The sequence below is a fragment of the Dromiciops gliroides genome, chromosome 2, assembly GCF_019393635.1.
Source record: "Dromiciops gliroides isolate mDroGli1 chromosome 2, mDroGli1.pri, whole genome shotgun sequence".
NCBI classification, from domain to species: Eukaryota; Metazoa; Chordata; class Mammalia; order Microbiotheria; family Microbiotheriidae; genus Dromiciops; species Dromiciops gliroides.
In genome coordinates this window covers 635,569,183-635,585,772 of record NC_057862.1, presented here as the reverse complement: position 1 = coordinate 635,585,772, position 16,590 = coordinate 635,569,183, and the positions used below count along the sequence as shown (strand labels likewise).

Here is a 16,590-nt window from a genome sequence, read left to right as displayed (position 1 = left end):
CTTTTGGTCTTGGTTTCTTATGAGGACATATGAGTGTATTTCTAAGGCCTTCCTAGCATTCGTGTTTGGCTTGTCAGTGTCCACCCTAAAAGATAAAGTTCTGGGGGCAGCTAGGTGGCACAGTGGATAGAGCACCGGCCCTGGAATCAGGAGGACCAGAGTTCAAATCTGGCCTCAGACATTTGTTACTTACTGGCTGTGTGACCCTGGGCAAGGCACTTAACCCCAATTGCCTCACCAAAAAAAAAAAAAAAAAGAAAAAGAAAAGAAAGAAAGATAAAGTTCCCAGAACTAGACCCATTTCTTCAAATGTGGTCTACCAGAGGTCACCCACTATTGTTCTCTATTCCATAAACTCTACAGCCTGACCAGCAACGCTGTCTTAATCTCTTCCTTTCTTTCATCCTGAGCAAACTACTCATCACTTCCCCAAGGTAGCCCAGAAGTGTTGCTAAAAGATTGTCATGTTAATGACTCTGAGATTGAATCTACATAGCTCTTGGGGTAATGTTCCCTTTAACTTTTTTTTTTTTTTTTTTGGTGAGGCAATTGGGGTTAAGTGACTTGCCCAGGGTCACACAGCTAGTAAGTGTTAAGTGTCTGAGGGCGGATTTGAACTCAGGTCCTCCTGAATCCAGGGCCGGTGCTCTATCCACTGCGCCATCTAGCTGCCCCCTCCCTTTAACTTTTTAAAGTTACAAATAGATGTCTGTGCCAAGTGAGCATCAGATCCATGATAACTAAGCATCCATCAATAATTTGGATACTGTGAGCAATTAAAATTTAGAACAGAGTTAATCTGACATGGTCAATGATAACTGTCTCTGTACTTGTGGTAACTAGTCATAAATGGTAAGCTTACTAACACATCAAATTTCTGTAGTTTTCTCATTGTGGATACTCATTCCACAGATGAAGACAAGGCCCTTTCTTTAACATGGGAGATGGTCTTATAGATGAGCTTATTCCAACTTAAACTGATCTTTGGGTGGCACTTTTATATGCTTTTGAAGATCACTTCTGTAAAACAGTGATTTTATTGGATATTATCTTGAATACAGGTATTATTAAGCTTTTTTTATGGCATGGACACCCTTTACAGTCTGGAAACCTATGGACCCTTTCTCTGAATAATGTTTTTAAAGGCATGAAAAGAAAATACATGGCGTTACAAAGTTAAGCTAATTAGATTTTAATGCTTATTATAATATTACATTTTTTTTTACAGACTCTAGGTCAAGAAACTCATACTTTAGTGAAAGTTCCTCTAAATATCTGATTTATATTACTTTTACATAATGATATCAAACCTTTTTGAGATCAATTTAAGGAGATAGAATAGGCAGACTTGCTTGAACGCCCGACCCAGTTAGGTCCAGACAGATTTCCTCATATTTCTTACATAAAGCACCCATGGTCGGGATATCCCAGGAGTCACAGAATGAAAGTCAAGGTCAGCCTGGGCTTCATTGTTTGGAAGTGCACCAGGCCAGAAGAGATGGTGTACCCTCTGGCTTTGGCAACTGTAATGGGGAATGATGGATTTTTAGATTCAGGTTGGGCCAATCTTTCTGACTTTTGAGTCGTTTCCCTTTATGGATGAAGATTGGACAAAGATAGCCCACATCTTAGGCTAAACTAGAACCTACCAGAAGACAAGGAGTTAGTACACCTCACTGTGATTGGGGAAAGAACTATGGAATGTGAATGCAGATTGACGCATACTATTATCACTTATGTTGGTTTTTTAGTTGTTGTTTCTTTTTTCTTGTGTGTGTTTTTTTCTTTTTGTTCTGATTCTTCTCTCACAACATGACCAATGTGGAAATATGTTCAACATGAATGTAATGTATAACCTACATCAGATTGTTTGCTGGCTTCGGCTGGGGGGAGGGAAGGAAGGATGGGAGAAAAATTTGGAATTCAAAATCTTATAAAAATGAATGCCAAAAACTCTTTACATGTAATTGGAAAAAATAAAATAAAATACTAAGGGAAAAAAAAGAAGTAAGGAGGAAGAATTTGTCATTTCCATGCAGCAAAAAAAAAAAAAATACATGGTAGAGGACTCATTGTTTTCTTTTCCCTTCCCCCACCTCAGGATTGACCTTATTTAGGGAATAGCTAGATTAGTAGGATTTAAGGACCAGCCATCTGCCTCTAAATGAGTCTTTGCACTCTGCCTGAACTGTTGCTAAGTAGAGATTCATTTAGGTTAATAAATACTCCAAAAGATGGAGAGGCCAGACTCTCAGTCACTATCCTAACTTGGTGAGAATTCCTTCAGTTTGTCTATCAATTTAGGCAGACAGACTGAGAAAATAGAAGTTTTGGTGGAGTAGAATAAAGAGGAAGTGATAGGATTTGGGTGGAATGCTACAGTGGAGAGTTTTAGATGTCCAGACAGCATTAGGGTCCTGGGCCAAGACAAAAGGACAACAACAGGGAGAAGGGGTCATAGAAAGTGAAGTAGGAGAATGCCCTAAGACAAACTTAGCCGGTTTTGAAATTTTGCCTAGAATTGGCCCTATACCCTCTGTGGTTCATAGAAAAGAGCAGATACTACCATCTAACTCACCGCTATCCCTCTTTCCCTCTATACCTGCTCCCCAAAGCTTACGTATAATTAATATTTATCAAATTTCTGCCTCCACAGACCTTTTCCAGAAGTGGTAAAGCAAGGAGGTAGGGAAGAAAGGAAGAGGCAAGTTCTCAGTGTCTAGAGTTTACCCCCATATCTCACCTTGGGGGAACAGCTCTATACCCTCCAGTTGTACTGGCTACTTATTTGTTAAACATTTCAGATTTCTGTAGCAAACGGATATTTGTGAAGGGAGACTCCGTGCTGATGAAACCACACATTCTTAAACTGAATTGAAATGCAGGTATTTACTATTGGGATTGTTAAGGTATCCCATCATACATATGTGGCTTGGCCTGCCCTTGTGCTACTGTAGGAGGCTCAGTACTCTCGTCTACCATGAATTCTTAAAGCAGAATTAAGAGGGTGGGAATGGCCATTCGCTAAACTAAGCAAAAATACCTGGTAAGGCAGCAAGAAGACCTTTCTGATCCCCAGCAAGGACAGTGCTTTATTGAAGGTCAGCAACCAAATGATTACCACAAATTATTAATGACCAAGAAACCAATTTTGGTGTTTGGTGCTTCTGTGTGCTCTGAGCTATGATAGAACCAAATGGAATGGAATGATAAGGCACCAAGTACTTAATGTGATAACCCATCTCTTAGCTTTTAAGCCCTTGGTCATTGGACCTGGGCTTCAGAGACTGGTTCACATTTTGGCTTTTCTATTTATAAACCATATGAGTTTGAACAAGTCAATTCACCTTTCTAGGTCTCTGTTCACTTGTAAAATGGTGGGGAGGTCTTTCTAAGTCCTGTTCTTTGGCTTGTCCCTTGATTCACCCATCTTTTGTGGCCCATTACCAAGTTCCCCAAATTCATCCTACTTTTCTGCTGCTCCCACTCTAGTCTGGGCCTTCAATAATGCCTCCCTTGCATTATTGTCAGTTTTCTCCCAAATAGTTGTTTAGTTCATCCTGTATCTTGCTGCCAGACTAACCTTCCTCACTTTATTATATTTTTATAAATAGTACTTTACAGTTTCCAACATTCATTTTTTATAAGATTTTTGAGTTCCAAATTTTTCTCCTTCCCTCTGTCCCCTTTTCCCTCCCCAAGACAGCAAGTAATCTGCTATATAACCTACTTCACTTTAATACTAGAAGGACCAAGTTGCATCAAGGTGTGGTACATTTTTTTCATCTACAAGGCAAAGAAAATTAATATAATAGGATAAAAATGTTTATTTCAAAGGAAATTTTTTTTGTCAGTTGTTCATCTGAACTATCTAGTGTTAAACACTCTTTGTGGCACATTGTCTCCTTGCTTATGGGATCACATTTCAGCACTACCTTACAGCTAAAGCCCCTCATTTCAACATCAGAAATTTATTAACAAAGCTTATTATTGATCACCTCTTTCCACTTCTTTGTGGAAGTGTGGGAATATGGTTTTGGAACGTTGTATATTACATCAGACTTAAAAAATACATTATTTAATTTTGCTTAACTTTTTTCCATATTATAAAAAATGACTACTTGGGAGAGAGGATAGATTAGGAAGTGTAAGAAATGTGAAAAAAGAAAAGTCACAAAAAGCTTTTTAAAAATGCTTTGGGGGCAGCTAGGTGGCACAGTGTATAGAGCACTGGCCCTGGAGTCAGGAGTACCTGAGTTCAAATCCGGCCTCAGACACTTAACACTTACTAGCTGTGTGACCCTGGGCAAGTCACTTAACCCCAATTGCCTCACTAAAAAACAAAAAAAGTGCTTTTAGGGGGAAGCTAGGTGGCGCAGTGGATAAAGTACCAGCCCTGGATTCAGGAGGACCTGAGTTCAAATTTGGCCTCAGACACTTGATACTTACTAGCTGCCTGACCCTGGGCAAGTCACTTAACCCTCATTGCCCTGCCCCCCACCCCCACCCCTAAGACCAAACCAAACCAAAAATAAAAAATAAAAAAAATAAAGGTGCTTTCAAAAGTGTGCTAGGGCTCTGGGAGGACAATAATCCCTGTCCACAAGGAATTTGCAGGCTAATTGGGTGGGGGAATGAGAAAGGACTATTCCTCTTACAGTGTGATACAAGGAAGAATGTGTTGAGAGCAAATCAGAGCCAGGCATAAAAACATGAAAAGTTTGAAGGGGTGGGGAGAAAGAGGTAGGTTAATTAAGTCTTCACTGGTATCTAAGTTGGGACTTGGAGGCTCCATCAGTTTTGGGAGATAGAATCAACCAAGAAAAAGAGGGGGGATTATAGCCAGTAGTGGGGGAAATAAGCCTGATACAGTTTGGCTGAAACTCTCATCGCCCTGCAAAAAAAAGGCTATGGGGAGCCACTGAAGGTTTTCTTATAATTTGGCCCTATTTTGTCTTTTGAGCCTTCTCTCCAACTTCTCCCCAAATCAAACCTTGTATTCCAGTTAGGCCACCCTCTTTAATATCTCATTGCTTATGTCTTCCTTGTTCTCCAAATCTCTACCTTGGAGCTGTTAGCAATTACCATAAGCAAATGCAACAGATATCATCAGTTTGAATTTTTTAAAATGACAGCAGCTCAGATTTATATAGTCATAGGACACTTTTCTCAGACTGTCTTATGAGGTGAGTAGCATAAATATTGCCACCATTTTACAGATGAGGAAACCTCATTATCAGAGAAGTCTCGTGACCTATCCACAGTTACAGAGCTGGTATTTGGCTACAGTTCTTGGCTACAAAGACTCATACCCACAGAGTCTTTGAACTCCAATTATAGTGTCCTTTTAAATATACACTGATGTTGTGATTTAACAATTTCTTATAGAAATAGTAAATAAAACCATTAACCTATCATTTTATAGTAACTAATTACTATTAATTACCATTCTATTGTTCAGTTTGAAAATCCTTCCAAATCAGCTTGGCGTGGACCCACTTTCAGATTCCCTATGCCTTTGCCATTCTTCAAGCTTTCTTTACTACTCCAACCTATGTATATTGATAGTTCCTCTCACCAAAGTATAGTACTTAGAGTCTACACCCTATAATTTGCCTCCTAATTATGTTTGGTACAGTCTTGTTAACTAAATGCTTCTTATATCTTATTGTCTTTCCTACTAGATTGATCCCTAAGGGCATGGACCTTGATTTATATTCTTGTATCCTCAGTATGAATTCCACATTCTTGTAGAACAGGGGTGGGCCAACTATAACCCATCTCAATGTCCAAACCCAACCTACCACTTTTTCTTTTGGTGCAGCTGAGCCAAGAATGGTTTTTAATGTTTTTAAATACAATAAAACTTGATTTGTAAATGTAAAAACCATCCTTAGTTCACAGTGGGTATCAAAACAGGCAGCACTGCAGGTTGCTAACCTCTGCTGTACAGGCATCTGTACTTGTTTCCATGGGGCTAGTTTCTCTTAGGACCTAGCTTAGTGCTTGCCATGTAGTAGACTCCCAATAAATGAGTACTGATTGATTTTACCTATATGATTGTCCCTCAGGTAGCATGTGCATTCATGTTGGTATTAGGTTCCCAGTTCTTCATTACCTTAGTGTTTATGTAATTTTGGACATCTGGACATTCGTTAAAAATTGATGCTTTGGGGCAGCTAGGTGGCACAGTGGACAGAGCACCGGCCCTGGAGTCAGGAGGTCCTGAGTTCAAGTCCAGTCTCAGACATTTAACACTTGCTAGCTGTGTGACCCTGGGCAAGTCACTTAACCCCGATTGCCTCACTTAAAAAAAATTTGATGCTTTGATGACCTTTAGCATGTGAAGTAGTACCCTGCTTAGCTGTGTTTTATATTTCTGCACCACTTTCTTCTAGGAACAGTTTAATTGTTATTTCTTGGGAGGTTTTAAAAAGTTTGAGAGAGGGGACAGCTAGGTGGTGCAGTGGATAGAGCACCAGCCCTGGAGTCAGGAGTACCTGAGTTCAAATCCGGCCTCAGACACTTAACACTTACTAGCTGTGTGACCCTGGGCAAGTCACTTAACCCCGATTGCCTCACTTAAAAAAAAAAGTTTGAGAAAGAGATTTTCTGGATAATCATTTTCATTAATAATGCTGGCATTTTATTAATAAAAGAGGTCAGTGTCCCTCTCTAATGCCAAAGACCCCTCATGGTGGTGGGCCTATGGTTTATATGCCCTTAGAAGAGTGGGTGTTCCTGAGCATGGCAATCAACTCTGGTTAACAAGTAATGAGAGAGTGAATATTACACTAAGAAGTGGGCTCACTCCAGTGAGGGACTGAGGGAGTGACATCATCTCACTCTTGGACAAAGAGACTGTCTCTACACCCAAACCACCCCCAGCCTAGGGAAATCTAGACAAAGGATCTACCTGCATCCAGACTTGCTTGAGCGGAACACAAAGGGCAGGAATTCACCTTAGATAAGATGGGCTTGGTGAAGCAAATTTTTGGTAATAATATCCATCAAAGGATGGGATTTTTTTTTTTTTGAGGGGCAATTGGGGTTAAGTGACTTGCCCAGGGTCACACAGCTAGTAAGTGTTAAGTGTCTGAGGCCGGATTTGAACTCAGGTACTCCTGAATCCAGGGCCGGTGCTCTATCCACTGCGCCATCTAGCTGCCCCAAAGGATGGGATTTTAACCAGTAAATAGGAAAAATCCTGGATCTCCCCCCAAATTGGTTGTTACTCATTTCCGTCATTCTCAAGTTATGCAGCATTATTTTGTTTTTGTTTTTGTTTTTTTGTGTTTTTGCAGGGCAATGAGGGTTAAGTGACTTGCCCAGGGTCACACAGCTAGTAAGTATCAAGTGTCTGAGGCCGGATTTGAACTCAGGTTCTTCTGAATCCAAGGCTGGTGCTTTATCCACTGCACCACCTAGCTGCCCCCCCCAGCATTATTTTTTATGTTGCATTGAACATTTCATTCATTCCATGAACTTCTTAAGTGCTTAATATATCAGGCGCGGTGGCAGGTGCTGTAGAGAGAGAAAAAAGAGAATCTGCCTCCCCTTCATGGAACTTCTTTTCTTTGGGGAGGGGAGGTAGAGATCATGAACCCATATTAGTCAGTATAAGTTATATATAGAGTCAAAGCAAAGTAATTTTAGGCTGTGCTCTGACAGTTGAGAGGATCAGTATGGGCCTTATATTGGAATTATCACTTGAGCATGGAGCTTTGAAGCAAGTTTGGGATTCTGAGAGATGGAGATGAAGACAGCTCCTACAAAGGCATGGAGGTGGGAAATGGAGTGTCATGTGTGAGTAAGAGTGGGAAGGCTGGTCTAGCTGGAGTGCAGTGTCATCTCAAGCCAGTTTCTGAGGGGCATTGAGTGCCAGATAAAACAGTCTGAAGCTTCTGCAGCTTCTTGAGCAGGGAAGTGACATATTGATCCCACCCATGCTTTAGGAATCCATCTGGCACTTGTGGGGTATATGGATTGTAGATGGTAAAGGCGGGGGCAGGGAGACAGGAAGATGACCGGTGATGAGGGCCTAAATGAGGACCTCACACTCTGTGTGCCTGCAAAGAAGAGGATGGATGTGAGAGATATTACAGAGGGAGAATTGGCAAGACTGGGACGATTGATTGGCTATCTCAGCCCCAGTGCCCCCTGCTCCATTTTTTTTTTTTTTTTTTGGTGAGGCAGTTGGGGTTAAGTGACTTGTCCAGGGTCACACAGCTAGTAAGTGTTAAGTGTCTGAGGCCGGATTTGAACTCAGGTCCTCCTGAATCCAGGGCTGGTGCTTTATCCACTACACCACCTAGCTGCCCCCCTGCTCCACTTTTATAGAAATATTATGAAACATTTTTCTCAGTATCCTGGTTGGAATCTTTGGACTAATCCAAAAGAGAGACCTTATTAATCTTTAGCTATCCATTCAGAAACAATGCCTTATACCAATTTTTGTTCTCTCTCTTACCAAAAGTCTAATCACTTTATTTGAGAAAACTAAGTTAACAGTTCAGGGCCATGCTGTGTTTTCTCTCTCTCTCTCTCTCTCTCTCTCTCTCTCTCTTTTTTGGTGAGGCATTTGGGGTTAAGTGACTTGCCCAGGATCACACAGCTAGTAAATGTTAAGTGTCTGAGGCCGGATTTGAACTCAGGTCCTCCTGAATCCAAGGCCGGTGCTCTATCCACTGTGCCACCTAGCTACCCCTTGTGTTCTCTCTTTTGACCTGGGACTGGGTTTGTCTACCTAGAGCAGGACCTCTTTCAGGCTTCAACCAGATGGGAATCATAATTTGCCTGAGAGAAGGAAGAAGTCTTTGATTACTTCTGTTAATGGAATCATCTCTTAAGTTCATCTTTGACCATCTAGAAAGGAGACTCCATGGAGGAAGAGTGGGCAGTGGCTTTGGAATATAAATCTTCAAGCATGTGCTGAAAGCATAATGATTGTTTGGTTTGAACTTGAACCTTTGCGTTTTCTTGACTGTGTAATGTTTTCTGGGATGCTATAGCTCCTCTGTGGCTTGTCTTAGGGAGATTTCCAAAGGCATGAGGAGATTCTGCCAGTTTGGACTTCATATCTTTCTGAGTAGATAAATGCTTAAATTAGAAAAATCTAAGTTAATTTAAAAATTGTGATAGGCTTGTGCCTAAAAAACAGAGGACTGAGCTTTCTTTGACCTAGGCTGTGAAAGAGTGAAGAGCGGAGGAAGACAATGGAAGTTGGGCACTTGGATGACTAGAAGGGTGAGAGTCCTCTTAAAAATATGGAATTGAAGAAGGGGAAGATAATGAGTTTGTTTTAGACATGTTCCTTTGAGACTTCTATGGGAAATATAACTGGAAGTGTCCAATGGGTACATGGTTATATAGGCTTACATAATCCTCCTTCTGTGAAGGCTGAAGACCTTGTAGTAAAGTAAGCACCTTGGTTTGGGGGTTTGGGTTTTTTTCTTGTATCTCCAGGTCTTAATATGGTGCATTGCACATGATCACTACTTGATAACTGGAGATGGTATAGTGGGAAGATCAAGGACTTGGCTATAGCAGTCAGGATGCAGATTCTACCTTTATCATTAGTTTTGTGGCCATGGACAATAACTTTACCTTTGAATTTCTTCATCAACAAAGTAGAACTAATCCCTGTAATGTCTTCTGTACAGGGTTGTTGTAAGGGCTAAATGAGATAATCTCTGTAAAGTGTTTTGAAAACCTAAAAGCAGTATGTTAATGTCGGCTCTTATTGCTTCTATACATGTGACTTTGTTCAAGCACTGATTCCTTGAGCCTCAGTTTTCTCATTTGTAAAATGAGGACAATGCACTGTGGACCTCACTGGGTGTTGTAGGTTAAGTACTTCAGAAATGTGACCTGCTATTGTTATTATTGCTAATAATAATCATCTCACAACTCAATAGCATCACCAGAAAAATATTAGTGTCAAAAGATGGATTTGTGTGTTGTGGAGCATCTTGAGATCACTGAAACAACTGTGTAGTTTCCCCAAACGCTGTCCTTTTTCCTTGTTGTTTTAATCTAAGCCTAGTCCATTGTCCATCTGTAGTGCCTTCAGGAGCACACCGTGTGTTCTGTCTTATCTCTAGTGAACACAACCAATGGATTGCCCATCTTTCATTTTTTCCCTTTTGTTTGAGTTTTCTACAAAATGACTAATATGATAATGTTTTATATAACTGCAAATGTGTATCTCACTGCTTACTTCCCCAGGGAGTGGGGAGGGGGAGAGAGGCAAGGAGGGATAGAATTTGGAACTCAAAACTTTATATAAAAATGTTTATTATCATATATATATACATATGTATATATATGATAATAAACATGTGAGACAAGAGGTAATACACATATCTATATCTATATCTATATCTGAGACATGTGTATATGTATATGAGACAAGGATCATACACTATGACCAGGTAGGATTTATACCAGGAATACAAGGCTGGTTCAATAGTAGGAAAACTATCAGCATAATTGAGCATATCAATAACAAAACCAACAGAAATCATATGATTACTGAATAGATGCAGAAAAAACCTTTGACAAAGTACAGCACCGATTCCTATTAAAAATACTAGAGAGCATAAGAATAAATGGAGCTTACCTTAAAATGAAAAGTAATATTGATCTAAAACCATCAGTCAACATTATCTGTAATAGGGATCAGCCAGAAGCCTTCCCAATACAATCAGAAGTGAAGCAGGGATGCCTATTATCACCTCTATTTTTCTTTCCCTGTTTTGGCTCTTACTAGTTTGGGTATCAGCACCACATCTGTCTTATAAAAGGAATTTCGTGGGACTCCACTTATTTTTCCAAATAGCTTATATAGTATTGGAATTGTTTTTTAAATGTTTGGTAGAATTTACTTGTGAATTCATCTGGTCCTGGGAATTAAAAAATTGTTTTTCTATATGGATCATTAGACTGTTTTCTTTTGAGTTTTCATGATCCTGGGACTTGATGCACCAAGTAAGCTGTCATCTACCCACAGCATCATTGAGAGCAGAAGTTCTGAACTACTTTTGTTTCTTTGACTCCTTTGGCAGTCTGATGAGGTGTATTAAATTAGAAGCTTTAGCACCAGTCTTTGGGCATTAAGCATTTATTAAAGCATACCAGGTTCAGAAAGTTATGAAAAGGCCTATCTAGCCTAGAGTTCCAGTCTGGTTGGGTTCTTCCTCAAGTCCTCCACCATGAGCTTGTTTCAATCATGAACTGCCCCTCAAACTCAGTGTGGAAGCTTTTTATAGGTCCAGAGCAGAGGCAGTCCTTACACTCTGCTTCAAGTTGATTGGTTGAGAGTGGTCTTCTGTTGATGTCACAGTCCACAGCCTCTGAGAACACACTCTACTCAGGGTTGGCCACAAGTGTGGTCTCAATTTAATCAACCTTAACTAGATTCAACTTCTGAGTACAACACCCTACTCAGGGCTGGCCAGGTGTGGTCCTGATTTAATCACCCTTAAATAGATTCTCAGTCTCACCCAAATCAATCTCCAGGTGGGGGCTCCTGGGTGTCTGCCAAGTCCCATTATTTTATAACAAACCCTTCATCTAGAAATTTCTAGGTACTCTCTTTTCCAATTGGACTATATACAGGACTTCTTTAATGCCAATGAAAAATATCTTTGGCAAGCCACCCCATTTGATGTCTCTTCTGTTATTGATGAGGTATTTATCAGGAGAGAACAGGAATCATAAAAATGTGGACAGCTTGTTCTCTCTGCTGTCTGAGCAATGCTCACACCAGTGAGATCCTGGATCCACTGCAGCATTATCAATGCTAATTATGAGTATTATTGATAAATATTCATTGAGTAAACAAGTCAAAGTGTTGGGGAATTGAAGAAGTACATGTTAAGGATTCATTTAATAAAAAATCGATGCCTTTTTGTTTCTATATATTTTATGTGTCCTCTAAAATGGAACAAAAATTTATCTTAGAATCTGCACCTCTTGGGAAACCATCCTATGGGTCAAATTCATTTATGAGCTTGTCAGTGGAATCCCATGGGGAGCATCCCTAAGATAGCTTAGGCCCTTTCAGAAAGCTTACACAAATACTAGAGGCCAGGGTCAACTGCCTACAAATGAAGCCCCAAGAAAGTGATTTAAGAGCAAGAGAAAGGCCGGTGTAGTGGTGGTGTGGGAGAGGCATATATTGTGCCATTATTGGAATAGATTTCATATTCTAATCATTAGACTGAGACAGGGTTGGAAACATTGGATGGCTTCTACATGCCAAGGGATATCTAATTCCTGTCCTTTTTATAGCTTCTTGCAGCTAATCAATAGCATTTGATTTTTTTAATCAATAGGATTTTTTAAAGTACTTTTTTTTTTATGAGATATTTTATTTTTTCCGTTACATGTAAAGATAGTTCTCAACTTTTGTTTATACATGCTTTACAATTTCAGATTTTTCTCCCTCCCTCCCCTCCCTCCCCCCTCCCCTAGACAGCAGGTAATCTGATATAGGTTATATCTATATATCTCTATACATATACATATAGATATATATATTAAAGTACTTTTGATGTGTCAGGCTCTGTGCTAAGCAATGAGAAGCAGAAACATAGTCCCTGCCCTCACATGAGACATGTTTTTTGTGGGAAGCAGTTGTAGGGACTTAGGGGCGTGTATGCATGTAAGAGTATGTGTGGGGGGCAGCTAGGTGGAGCAGTGGATAAAGCACCAGCCCTGGATTCAGGAGGACCTGAGTTCAAACCTGTCCTCAGACACTTGACACTTACTGGCTGTGTGACCCTGGGCAAGTCACTTAACCCTCATTGCCCCACAAAAAACAAAAACAAGAGAGAGTGTGTGCGAGAGAGACAGACAGACAGAAACAGATTCATTCATTGGTATGTAGTCTGTGGGAGGGAGCCAGGAGTATGAACTATGATGAATAGATCACTAGGTGAATCTCCCTAGGGAGAATTCTAGTGCCAGGCCCTGATGGGTATCATGGTTTTCAGGCCATAGCTGACAAAAGTCCTTTAAGAACAATTAAACTTTGTTAGATTGGGAAGGGAGGGGAGAGGCCTAAGGCCCCATACTGCTCTGCAACGGAGTAGGCCACAGAGGGATTCTTGTTTATTAGTTTCAGTCAGCAAGACTCATCTTCCTGAGTTCAAATCTGGCTGTAGACACTTACTAGCTGAGTGAACCTGGGCAAGTCACTTCACCCTGCTTGCCTTGGTTTCTTCTTTTTTTTTTTTTTTGGTGGGGCAATGGGGGTTAAGTGACTTGCCCAAGGTCACACAGCTAGTAAGTGTCAAGTGTCTGAGGCCAGATTTGAACTCAGGAACTCCTGAATCCAGGGCCAGTGCTTTATCCACTGCAACACCTAGCGGGGGCCCCCCCCCCCCCCGCTGGTTTCTTCATCTATAAGATGAACTGGAGAAGGAAATGGCAAACCTCTCCAGTATCTTTGCCCAGAAAACCCCAAATGGGGTCATGAATATCAGACAAAACTGAAATGACCGAACAATAACAACAAAGTTGGGACTAAGGAAGGGGCCGTAAGTGAGGCAATTGTTAGATATCCTGAATGCTGAGCATATGGACAGATCTGGTATTCAAGAATCCTAGAAGAAAATCTCTATTTATCTATACAAGGTTTGAAAGACCTTACATGAACTGACAGCATTGCCAATTTAGATATTTTTGTGTATGTTTTATATTAAACCCCAGTTCCCTTTAATTATGGGGAATGAGTATGGAGCAGGGGAGGAGGCTTCTCAGCTTGTGAAGGTACATGGCCTTTGCTCCTGCAGGTTCTAGGCTTATGCTAAGAGTGTGGGCACTGGGCTGTCTGTGAACAGTGCTGCAGCTGAGTCCCAGCCACGTTGTTTGGGTAAAGTGCTTGAGCTTTATAAAGAACACTTGCTTGCTATGCCATTGATAGGTTAGTTGTCAACTGGCATTTCTGCAAGAGAACTCACTTGAAACTTCCAGTAGTGTTTAGTGAGCTGGTGAAATGTGTTTGCACTGGGCTGTGGCGATCTTACCCACTTCACTTCGGCAGCAAACTCAGCGTGAGTGTCTCAGATTCCCTCTATGCTCACCCTTACCTCTGTTGCCTAAAGTACAAAATAGGTATTTTATATTATTTAATATGTAGAAAATGGGATTTTATGGTTCTTACTTTGCACATTCTCTATTTTAAGAGCAAAAACTCCAAAGATCTTTTCAAGTAATTCCATCATTTCCCCCCTTTAGGATTTGGTCAACACTGGACTCAGCACCTTCTTCTTCTTTATCGCCTCTATAGTACTTGCTGCTTTGAACCATAAAGCTGGAGCGGAAATTGCTGCTGTGGTAAGAGAACAGAGTACCTAAAACAGAATGACTCATCCTGGCTTGCATCCCTAGCCCAGGGTCTTTTGTTCACATTTTCCTTTCACTGATTTTTTTTGTTTTTTTGTTTTTTTGTGGGGCAATGGGGGTTAAGTGACTTGCCCAGGGTCACACAGCTAGTAAGTGTCAAGTGTCTGAGGCTGGTTTTGAACTCAGGTCCTCCTAAATCCAGGGCTGGTGCTTTATCCACTGTGCCACCTAGCTGCCCCACCTTTCACTGATTTTTTTTAAAAAATGATACTATCATTTGAACTGTGGAGATCATCACAGTTGGTATTGAGGGACAGCTACCACCAACGTTTATTACATACCTACTATATTCAGATTCCTGAGATATATAGTTTATAAATAAAGTTTATATGGCAACCTTCTAGTCCTCAGGAAATTTACATTCTAGTAAGACACATGCATGGAGAGTTTTGCTACACAGTATTGCATGAGAGATGTTAAAGTGCTATGTGACATCTTGGGGGATATTGGTTTTTACTGCTGAGAAGGAGGTATTTATAAAGGAGGGCTTTAAAAAATTGGTGAATAAGAATTCAACAAATATAAAGGGGAACAGAGTTTTATAATAGTGAATCAATTCTTCCTTGACCCTTCCTGATGAGTTTTGGGGTCTGGTATAGAACCATGGAGTGCAGTTTCCAGATTCAAAGCTCCAGAAGGAAAGGTTTTAGAGACTTGTAAATGTTGCAACAAGCACAAGCTTATATCCTTAATCCTGAGCTAGATTTGTTACTGCTCCCCTTCCCTGAAGAGATTTAAGTTATAAGGGGAGTAGACAGGTTCCCCAATTCCAGAATTTGTGTATATGACTAGATATAGTCATATACTCACTTTTTAATGGCAGTTGGAATGAAAGAATTCAGTATATATGTGAATGTGAAATACACATATTCATGTATATTTCACAAAGAATGAAATATATATCATATGTACATATATATATATTAATATTGTGGCAACTACATGGTATAGTACATAGAGCACCAGGCCTGGAGTCAGGAACACCCTTCTTCATGAGTTCAAAACCAGCCTCAGACACTTACTAGCTGTGTGATCCTGGGCAAGTCACTTCATCAATCAGTTGTTCTTCATCTATAAAATGAGCTCAAGAAGGAAATGGCAAACTTCTCCACTATTTTTGTCAAGAAACCTCCAAATGGGGTCACAAAGAGTTGGATCTGACTAAAAACAATTGAAAAAGTAAAAAAAACGCATTTATATATAACATATTTCACATTCTTTCATTTTGACTGTAGTCAAGCAAGTGAGTTACTATGGGCTCGATTCTTTCTTTCTTTTTTCTTTTTTTTGGCAGGGCAATGGGGGTTAACTAACTTGCCCAGGGTCACACAGCTAGTAAGTGTCAAGTGTCTGAGGCCAGATTTGAACACTCAGGTCCTCCTGAATCCAGGGCCGGTGCCTTTACAGATGAAAAATCCCAGGGCCTGAGATGGTAATGACTTTCCCAAGGTTTCCTAAATAGAGAGTAATGGAGCTGGGACACTGACCCAGGCCTTCTGATTTAAAATCCAGGAGTCTTTCCTCTCTACTGTGTGGGATGAGTTTTGTCCGTCTTCCACATGTTATGGAAATAGCAGAAAAACAGAGATGTTATAGGTTAGTAATTAAAATCGTATTCTTCTTGTGATTTTTGCCCATCAAGTCCATGTTAGAATCTTGGAGTCCTAGACTATTAAAGCTAGAAAGACTCATAAAATGTTGGCACTTGAAGAGACCTCAGACTTTCAGGAAAGAGGCTGAAGGAGCCATAGAAATCCTCTCTCTAGACTAAATTGGTCATTAAGGAAAGCTGGGCCCAAAGAGAGGTCATGGAGCTAGTGAGTGGCAGAATTAGGGCTAGAACCCCAGATATCTGTCTTTTTGACATACCATAATGGCTTCTTGGTTAGAGTGCTACATTAATACTGACACAAATATCTCTTTTGTCCTTTTTGTTGAAAGATACTATAGAAAAAAATCTTATGTGGCAGAAGTAAAGTATCTTATAGATGCTAAGAATGGGGACTAGTAGATTCTCGGAGCTGTAAAGATCAGGATCTAATGACCACTTCTAACACACACTAGGTTTATGACCCAAGGTGAATCATTTAACTTCTCAGTGCCCCAAGAAACTCTTTAGGGAAAAAATTTGTAGAACTCCCTGTGTTGGTAGACAGTTTCCCCACCAGGATTTCCCTG

General features: G+C 40.4%; 1 protein-coding gene across 1 annotated transcript in view; it reads left to right on the top strand.

Moving 5' to 3' along the window:
• The window catches only part of CMTM4 (CKLF like MARVEL transmembrane domain containing 4), an 86,201-nt gene that overhangs the window by 59,240 nt on the left and 10,371 nt on the right, over positions 1–16,590 (top strand). Inside the window, exon 3 of the mRNA XM_043983425.1 lies at positions 14,245–14,343. Within this exon, the coding sequence (XP_043839360.1) occupies positions 14,245–14,343 (99 nt within the window). The remainder of the gene's footprint in view (positions 1–14,244; positions 14,344–16,590) is intronic.